The following is a 10,158-nucleotide window of genomic DNA, read 5'->3' as shown; positions in this document are numbered from 1 at the left end:
AAGGTTATTGAGGATTAAATGCACTAATATAGGTAACCGCTTAGCACATTAACTTGGGAGAAAAAAAAGGCTCAATTTTAGCTATAAGCTGCTTATTAAAGTGGGCAGAACCTGTAAGGAGAGGAAGTGATTAATAGTAATTTTAAAACTAGGATGGGCAGGTAACTTACAGGAATATCTCAAGACTCCCCATTCGACACCCTACAGAATGCACATTTTGCAGCCCACATACTGGTGAACATATCACCAAAAAGCCACGGACTTGCTACCCTGCTAATGATTAACAGAGGTTGAGCCCCACAGGAAATACCTTCTCTCACCTGACTGGCTTGTGCTGCTCTGTGCCTCTCCGTCACTGTGTGGCTGTTGGTTTAATGCACTGCTCTCTGACTGGCTGTTTAGCACTTTAACAGTAGATCCCAGGTTTGCTGCTATGACAGGAAAATGCTGACCCCTCTTTAGAAGCTGTTTATGTTCCTGGTGGCGAAATCGTGGTGGTACTTCACGAGGATATCGAGGCAAGGCCGCCGCCGGCTGCTGCTGCTGCTGCTGCTGCTGCTGCTGGCTGCTGGCTGTGGCTCGCTTGGCATTATTGTTAGTGCTGGTAGTTGTGGAAGTGCCGTTATTAGAGGTGGCAGGCTGAGGCTGGCTTACACTGGGCTTTATCTGTTCTGGCACTAATCCCAACAAAAGAAAAGGGGTGGAAATGTTAGCCAGGAAAGTGTACCTCCACAGTAAGCCACCTACAGGCAAAGGTACCAAGACAATCCTAAAGGAACACAAACCTTAAATGCGCAGGAATATCTTCATTTCCAGGTTCACGTTTTCTCAGGACAGAGAACTGCCAAGAGTCAAACTGTACTTCTAACCACCCCGTAAAGGCATGGAGACCACTGGCGCCATCCACGGCCAGGATGACAGCTCATGCTGACAATCCCTCTTTCTATATTACTCTCCGATCAGAGAACAATCACTGATTACAAACTATGGAACCAACAATGACTTAAAAGAACAAACGTGGCAAATCCATTTTTGGTAGTTCTGAAACAATACTCAATCCCTGGTAACTTCCTAACCCTGTGTAATGTGTTTGGTCCCTACTTTCTATTTGTGGTAGTAGGGAAATCTTGAGGGGCGGGGAGCAGCTGTGGTAGCTACTCCTGAGCCTGGGGAGATGTTACTGTGACTACTGGGATACATACCTCACCTTGAGTCTCCACCTGAGAGAGACGCACTGCAGTGGCAGGAAACAGAGAGAATGGGAAAGACTACTATTTGAAATGGATGGATGAGCAGCTCAGCCTGGCTGACAAACAAACAGCTGCGTTTCAACAAGGAAGGCTACCTCCTACTCCATCCTCTGGTTCTCCTCCAGCAGGGGCGATGATCCTGCCTCCCCCAGTCTCCCGGGTCCTCCTCGCCCTGGTAGGTGCCAGCACCCCATATGGGGGGGCCCTCCCATGATGCCAATGATGGGCCCTTCTCCTCCTGGGATGATGCCAGTGGGACCTGCTCCTGGAATGAGGTCACCCATGAGAGGCCACGTGCCAACGATGGCTGGGCCCCCTATGATGAAGACCCCTACCCAACCCATGACAGTGCCCACTTGGTCAGGAATGACTCAACCAGGGGCAGAGGGCAGCCCCTTTGGATCAGTTTTACACTGTACTACTTCACCAGGTGGTCACGGTGCTCTGAGTGTTTTCTAACAGGAAACAACAAGGAAGACACCCGCCCCCTTTTCTATCAAAGAGAGAATAGTTTGGAATGGAGTAGTTGACCAGAAAAAAAAAAAAAAAAAAAAAAAATCTTGTTTATATTATGACAGGTGAAAATAAAATTGTCAACTCTTTTAGTGAAAAATATGTTCCCTTTTCTCTCCCCTCTGTAGTCTTTGTGTCTGATAGAGGTGAAGCAGTCTTTAAAACAACAAATAAAACAAAACAGAAAGAACAAAGGTAGTTTCCACCCACCGGTCTCCTTACAAAAGGCAAAGTTCATGAAGTTTTCTGGTCGTTAAAATGTAAAGTGTGAATCAAATAAGGCAAATTCAGAAAATGGAAGTAATACAGAGATAATGAAATTTCATAGAATGAAATCTATGAGACTAATCAATATTGGAAAAATAATCTGGATACCTTGTCTTAAGCCACTCTTAAGAAATAGCCACTTGTCCACTGTATGGACAATGAGAAACAATAAATACTAAATTTCTGGACTCGGAAAGAGAAGCAGTAAGTAAGTAAACAAGCAGATTTCTAGAACCTGAGAAGTATCTTAAGGCCGTGAAGACACTCAAACCCTGGACTCCAGGGCGGCAGCAGGACGGTGTACGAGATCGTGGTGCCACATGGACTTGGGTTTCAGTCCCAGCTCTGTCTTTACCAGCTTTGTGTCTTTTAGCAAGTTGTATAAACTTGACTGAGCATGCTGTCTCCTCTGTAAAATGGGAACAATACCAATATCTCATAGAGCTATTGTAAGGCTGAACACACTACTGTTTAAGAAGCACCAAACACAGGCCTTCCAATGGCTATTATTCAATAACTGTTCAAAATCACCTTGTACTACTGTAACCATTTACTGTTTCTGTGAGATTTTGCTATGTCCTCATATGACTGTCAGGGAAGTGAGACATCCCCATGTTATCTATGAGGACACTCAGAGTAAACTCTTTTCAAAGGCTAAGAGCTCCTGTCCTGGAATTAAAACAGCTGCACCACTCACTAACTGGGTTACTTCTGTGTCTCTTTCCTTGTCTGTACAGTAGGAACAATCTTGGTCCAGTGCCTAGCATACTGTGACCACTCAGTCAAAAGCAGCCTGTTTATGGCCTAAATGCAAAAGTAAATAAATAAATGAAAAGTTACTATCGTGGCCTGATTTTACACACACACACACACAGCAATGTGTATGATGTTATGATAAAGCCTTGGTCTTCTAACAGTGACCCCAACTCCTCCTACCTACTCTCAGCTCTAGAGTATCCTCTCACTTAAGACTCTAGCTACACCACTGTCTTCCTTCCCTGAACTATTAATGAATTTAGTTTATATCACTCATATTGATACTTTTAAATAGATGACCTTGGCCTCTTATTTTTTCAACCTGTTTCTTTAATTTTTCTTAAGCAACGCAACCAAACTATAGTTCAGAGAGAATTACAGGGAAAACTATAAGCATTGCATCTGTTGCTTGGAATTGCTGCCATTCTCCTTGAACCTCGCTGACAAGCCTCCTGTTAATAATTTGGGCCAAGTGATTTCTAGGTTTAATGACTTCATGTATGAATAGTGTATCTCCTCGAAAAATTAATGATCCTAGATGCAGCAAGAGTGTATACTCCTTGGTTCCCTTCCTTAGCAATTAGCAAATCATACCTACTAAAAATACTTATTTCATAAAGACAATAAGCACTAGAATATTCTAAAATAACTGTGAAACCAAGGAAGTTAAATTATATGTAGCTATCAAATTATAGGAAACACAAAACCTCTAACCCAGCATTGTCATGCTTAGTATTGACTCAAAATGGTATTCGTCAAGTGAAGGGAAGTCTAAGGTGTTACAGATCCCCACTGCTATAATGTAAGCTTGGCTACTACATTATTCCTGTGAAAAATCTATGCTCTATAAAGAAAAGATGACGACACTTTTATACCCAAACGAGGCATTGTTTATGTGACAACAACAGGAAAAAGCAACAGTGAGGAAACAACAGGAGTATCTTCTTTAACATATTCAAGAAATCTGAAGACGGTCCACGTGCAAATACTGCATGAACTGTGTGTGAATGGTAACACTAAATAAAAAGTGACTGGGAGTCCAATTATGCTGAGTGAAGTAAGTCAATCACAAAGGGACAAATATTGTATTAGTTCATTATGGTATAAAGTCAAGGAAACGTTTACACATGGGCTGAAACTTTCTCTGTTGGTTACCAGGGGTGGGATGGGAAGGAAGGGAACACTGTTAGATAGGTAGAGATAAGTATTGATTTGAGTGAAGGGAAGGGCAATGTGCCAAATGTGAGTGATTAACATGGTGGCACTGAGGAAGAAGAAGACATAGAGAGGTGCATGGGAGGTACAGAAAGCAAAGATGAATGAACCCTTTTGCATATATAGTACTGTGTTGTCAGTGATGGCAAACATTGATCTACAGGTGGATAGATGGGTGGACAGGCTGAACAATCAGGTATATCTAGGCAGGAGGAGTGTGCCCATGACCATATATAGGGTTGGCAGACAATGTTTCTTCAAGTGGATTTGTATGTGCTCTAAGAATGTCTGGGTATATGGTAGAGCTGACAAGGGACAAGGTTGTGGTGACTTCTTGGCCACAGCCAGCTACCCAAGGGGAGTAAGCAGTTGGACCTCTGGGCTCTGGACCATGGTCATAGGGGACATCAATTGGCTTAACATACTACACAAAAACACTGTTCCACCTCCTACTTTGGTAAGTAGTGACTGAGATCCTGAAAGCTTCAAGCAGTCATCTAGATGCAACGATGGGTCTCTCCTCATCCAGAGCAAAGAAGAATGAAGAAAACCAAAGATGCATGGAAACAATTAGTCCAAGCGACGGGTATACCATGCGATCCTCAGCCTATATGACCAAAAGAACTAGATTGCGCCCGGATACCACTGTCAACCACTTACAGGGGGATCCCTGCAGGAGATCCTGGATAGAGTGGGAGAACATGTGGAACAAAACTTAAAGTCATAAAAAAAAGACCAGGTTTGCTGGTCCGATAGAGCCTGGTGAGACCCCTGAGACTATGGGCCCTAGTTACCCTTCAGGTCTGGGATTGAACTCACTCCTATGGCTTCCAGACAAATAATAAACAGGCATAGGGCTGAACACTACTTGGTAGATACACTACTTGGAGCAATCAATTGGAGAACAGAACAGCAGTGTATGCACAGGGAGACGGCTTAGGGGCTGGGAGCTCATGGGAGGGAAGGACACAGGGAAGAGGTAACTACAGGGAGGAAGTGGGAAGAGAGGTGTTACATTGTGGGGAACTGCAGTCAATGTCATGAGACAAAATGTGTATGAACTGCTGTATGGAAAATCAATTTGCTCTGTAAACTTTCACCTAAATCACAATAAAATTAAAATAATAATAGTAATAATAATAAATGAATAGGAGTCCAGAAGCAGTAGTACCTCGATCTGCAACCCCCCACCCCCAGCAACCTCACCTCTATTCTGCCGTCCTCGTCAGTAAAATGTCACACAGAAAACAAGATTGAGCCAGGAATTCATTTTACTGAGACCAGTAACAACAGTAAGAAAATGAGAGTGTTGATTATAAAAGGAAACAAAATAATCTGAATGGAAATCTCAGCTATAAACATGGGGTATGGCAGTAAGGACTAAAGGAGAAGCTAGCCCTGTGTACAGGGCGGCGGCTATGGGTGAGGTTGCTAGATAACAGAACCTAAACACTAAATAATTTTGGCTATTGTGTTTGCGTAAAATTACAGGCAATTACTTCGGTAAATACCCAAACCATTGGGAGAGGAAAATGAAGAATATTTGATCTGTTCAACAGACACAGGAAATGAAATAAAAAGAATTGCTTCAAAGATGTGGTTAGTATAAAATACAAAACAGGATGCCAAGAATAAAACGTAGTATTTGTAATCACTATACTTGTGAAGAAGTTAAGTTCACTTGTTAAAAGAAAAAGCTCTTAAATTGGTTTGAGAAAAGAGATATTAACTTAAGGAACATAATTTGCAAAACCCACTCCTGAAACAAAGCAATGAAGGAAAGATTTAAAAAAAAAAAAAAAAAAAAGTACAAAGACATACCACTAAGAAACGCTAATGAAAATAAAATAAAAGCAATTGTAAATAAAAGAAAATTCAAGGAGCAAAGCATTATAAAGGATAAATGATATTTCATATGGACAAAAAAAACACCAACTAAAATGGTATGAACAGTCAAGAACCTTTATATACTAAATTGCATAGCAACAAAGTAAGTAAACCAAACAAGGCAAAAAGAAAAACTGAGAAAAAGCAAAACCATATGCTTTAAAAACAATGTAATAACTTTTTGACAAATATCCGTAAGACAGTTATAAAAATACACACACCCACAGAGCACTAAAGAAAACATCAACGAACTACAAAAGATAGCTATAATACAGATGGTATTATTTCTGGATTACAATGCAATGCCTCTTAAAACAACAAAAATAGCAAATAAAACTCCTTCAAATGAACCTTGAGATGAAGTGGAGAGAAATATTAAAACCACAGTGTATCAAGATTACAACAGCGACAACAGTGCACACAATAAATGTTAAAGACAACGCCGTGGCCTTAATTACGCACCACAAACAAGAATGGGTATAAAGCCTTCCGTTCAATAAGCGAAAAAAATGAACTGAAAGAAGCTGAGTGAAGGAATCACCCAAGATAAAAGTAGCAATCAATGACTTTAAAAGTGAACCAATAAATCTAACACATGGATCTACAAACAAATAAACTATCAGCTAGCCTAATAATATCAAAAAGGAAACGAAAAGAAAAAGAACATGGAAAAATAAGTAAGAGTTGATTTTCTGAAAGTAAGATACCCTCTGGCTCAACTCTGTAAATAATGTGAAATGCTGAAGGAGAAAATGATTTGCCACTGACCTCAAAAGAGGCAGGAAATCTAAGCAGGTAAATTCATTAGCACAGAAGTGGTGCAGAAACGGATCCGCACACCCACCAGGACCAGATGGCCGCACAGATCGATAGTCCCTGCTACCCTGTCTTCTCTTTCAAACTCCTACGCTTTTAAGAAACAGGTATCTCTAAGTCTCATGTTATTTAAATTGCTGCAGAGCACAGAAAAAGATGGAGCACCCATATAATACGGTTACCTGAAATCAGGTAACATTTTAGTAATCCTCAACAGTAAGGAATAAAAAGAAGGGATATAAATAGTATTGGGGATAAAAAAGAAAGCATAACTTCAGATGTAGGAAAGATCTTAGAAAGACATGAAAACAGCATGTACAAGCTATCCTATTAAAACAGAAACCTCAGCTAACTCGAACAGCTTTCTACAAAAGGGTCAGCACACTTTTTCCCTAAAGGGTCAAAGAGTAAACATTTGTCGGCTTTGTGGGCTATAAAGTTTCTGTCACCAACTATTCAGTTCTGCCACAGTACCACAAAAGCAGCCACAGACAAAAGTAAAAGAGTATGTGCAGCTGTGCTTTAAAAAACATAGTGGGCCAGATTGGGCCCGGAGGCCCCTGGTCTGCAAAGCACGATTTACCAAAATGAGCTCATGGAAAAGTAGAGTGTCCTGCAGTCTAACAACAGAAGGCTTTTTTTCCTCACCGATTTACCCCCCTACAAAGCACTAGGCCCACATGACTTTACAGGGAGTGTTATCAACCTTAAGAAACAGATCAATTGTACATAAACTGTTCCAGAACAAAGAAGTGCAGGTTCAAAAGGAAGCTGGATTCAGATCTTGGCTCTCTATGACCACACCAGCTGTGTGACCACGGGCACAGTACTTAACCACTTTGTGCCTCTGTCTCCTTTCCTTAAAACAGGGATAAATGCTAATACCTCGCCATTTTGAGACTTTAGTAAGACAATGAATGTAAAGAATCAGGAACAGTACCTGACACGTGGATAAACCCAAAAACCAAAACTCAGTGCCACTGAGTTGATTCCAACTCACAGAGACCCTCTTTGGGTTTCTGAGGCAGTAAATCTTTATAGATCTGCCCAGTCTCCCTTCTGCAGAGTGGCTGGTGGGTTTGAACCGCCAACCTTCTGGTTAGCAGTCAAATGCCTTAGGCACTATGCCACCAGAGCTCCTTGACACATGGATGCTGTTGCTATGTGCCATCGAGTCAGACCCAACTCATGGTGACCCCTCCTTGAGTTTCCAAGGTGGTATCACTATGGAAGTAGATTGTCCCATCTGCCTTCCGAGGAGTGGCTGGTGGGTTAGAACCACCAGCCTTCTGCTTAGCAGTCAAGTGCTTTAGGCACTATGCTAGTGATTCTATCATCTGGGTAAGAAAAGGAAGAATAATAAAGGATGGCCCAACAGTTTTGGGTAGACCTATTTATGTACCATTTACTAAGACAGGACATAGAAGACAAAAATCAAATTGGGAAAGTATGTGAAAATAATGAGTTTAGTTTGGGATATGTTAACCTTGATGTTACTACAGGATAGCAATTCTTAAACTTTTTGGTCTCAAGACCCCTCATACTCAAGAACCACAAAGACCTTTGTATCTATAGATATTTACTAGGAGAAATTGAAACTGAAAAAATTTTAATATTAATTAATTCATTTAAAAATAACTGTTACATGTTAACATTAATATATATATATCTGTATTTTAAAAAACAACTGATTTCCAAAACACAAAAAAATTAGTGAGCACCATGGCACTGCTTTACATTTTTACAGATCTCTTTAATGTCTGAACCTCCAGCCTTCAGGTTAGCAGTCAAATGCCTTAGGCCCTACGCCACCAGAGCCGCCTGGCTTAACAGAAGACAACTGGATTTTTACATTTGCTTCTGCATCCAATCTGCTGTGATATATCACATTAGCTAGCCTCTAAAAAACTTCACAATATAGTGTGTATATGTATATATACATATATATACTGAAAAGGGCAAAACAAGTCTTACCATTACTATTAAAATAGTTTTGATCTTGTGGACACCCTGAAAGGGTTTCAAGGAGTCTCCTAGGGGTCCTCAGATCAACTTTGAGACCCATCATTGTAGGATATCCATACCTATAGTGCATCTGTATAGACAGTTCTCGTGTTCAGTTAGAGTTAGGACTAGAAATGTAGATTGAGGATTTAGTGTATAGGTGGAAACAGACATCATGAGAGTTTGCAGAATGAGAAAAAACAAGGAAGCCTAAAGAGCAGGTTTAAGTAGCAGACAGAGGAAGAGCAAAGGCAAGAACAAGTCACAATGGCCAGAGAGTTAGGAGGATGTGATCTGTTCATCTTAATAAATGACCTCACTTGAGGGTTACTTTCCTCATTTTCTTCCTACCCTGCTAAATCTAGCCAACAGTTCCAACAGATTACCTCCCTGACGTAATTCAGATGCATCCTGTATTTCTAACACCACTGCTCTGACTCAGGCCCTGCAGCAAACGTTCTCAACCTAGGACACAGAGAGAGCTGTACTACTTCTGTGAGACCAGAGATGGCAAGCAACAATAGCGAAATGCCAGCAGCAGAACCAAGAGACCGGCTTAGGACAGAGCAGCGGGCTTCCCAGCCCATGACGCAAGAAAGCTGAGTGCCTTTAGGCAGGAGGGATGCTGGCAGCAGAGTGGGTGCCTCTGTGGGCACCTATCAGCAAAGGTAAAAGAGCTTTGTAACACTTACCCGAGAAGGGCGGAGGCCGAGGCTATAGAGAAGTGTGCCTGGGCTATGAGGGAGAAGCAGCTGAACTGATTGAAGAACTGTATGCTGAGTTGTTTCTGATCCTGAATTGTAACCTGTTACTTCCCTGACAACCATACAGTCGTGAATATTATCTGTGAGTTCTTTGTGGCCATTGCAATGAATGTACAGTTCTCTGTACTGTTCAGTACAGTTCTCTGTACTGAAGCCAGTACAGAGAAGTTGAGTACTGTGGCAGGGACAGTTGATGTCAGAATCAGGAAAAAGGATGGAGAGTGGCAGCATGTCTGACCTATGCCTCAGAAGAATCAGTCTTGAGTTGTTGATGTTGATTCTCTCTCACCCTCTTTTAAGTCAGAGGAGGTCAGATGACACAGCCCCCATGCCCCTTCTGTGCAGCTCTTATCAATTTATTTTTCAAAAGCCTATTAACTGCTCTCCCTGATTCAAGTCTTTATCCTTGCCCTTTCACCCTTCTCCTACATCTATCATCTATCTAACCCAAGTTATCTATATCATAAACTGCTTCAAGAATTAATCTACCGATCCCGCCTGTGCTGCTGCTGTGCTCCGGGAGGCCCAGAGAGAGCAGGCTGCTGTGAGAGGCGGGGCAAGATGGCGGACTAGGCAGAAGGATTGCACAGACCCTCTTCAACAAAGAAAGGGGAAACCAATTAACACAGACACAGAAGATAATCTTGGACCCCTGAGCCTTGAAGGAAAGGATGCAGATTTGGACT

General features: G+C 41.7%; 1 protein-coding gene across 1 annotated transcript in view; it reads right to left on the bottom strand.

Annotated features, from left to right (window-relative positions):
• Nucleotides 1–10,158, bottom strand: part of TNRC6A (trinucleotide repeat containing adaptor 6A) — a 240,067-nt gene that overhangs the window by 53,873 nt on the left and 176,036 nt on the right. Inside the window, exon 4 of the mRNA XM_042782427.1 lies at nt 321–677. Coding sequence (XP_042638361.1) covers nt 321–677 — 357 coding nt within the window. The remainder of the gene's footprint in view (nt 1–320; nt 678–10,158) is intronic.

This window comes from Orycteropus afer, unplaced genomic scaffold (genome assembly GCF_000298275.1).
Source record: "Orycteropus afer afer isolate SDZICR_OR568_19922 unplaced genomic scaffold, OryAfe1.0 scaffold00312, whole genome shotgun sequence".
Taxonomy (NCBI): domain Eukaryota; kingdom Metazoa; phylum Chordata; class Mammalia; order Tubulidentata; family Orycteropodidae; genus Orycteropus; species Orycteropus afer.
This window is presented reverse-complemented; position numbering and strand designations above follow the sequence as displayed.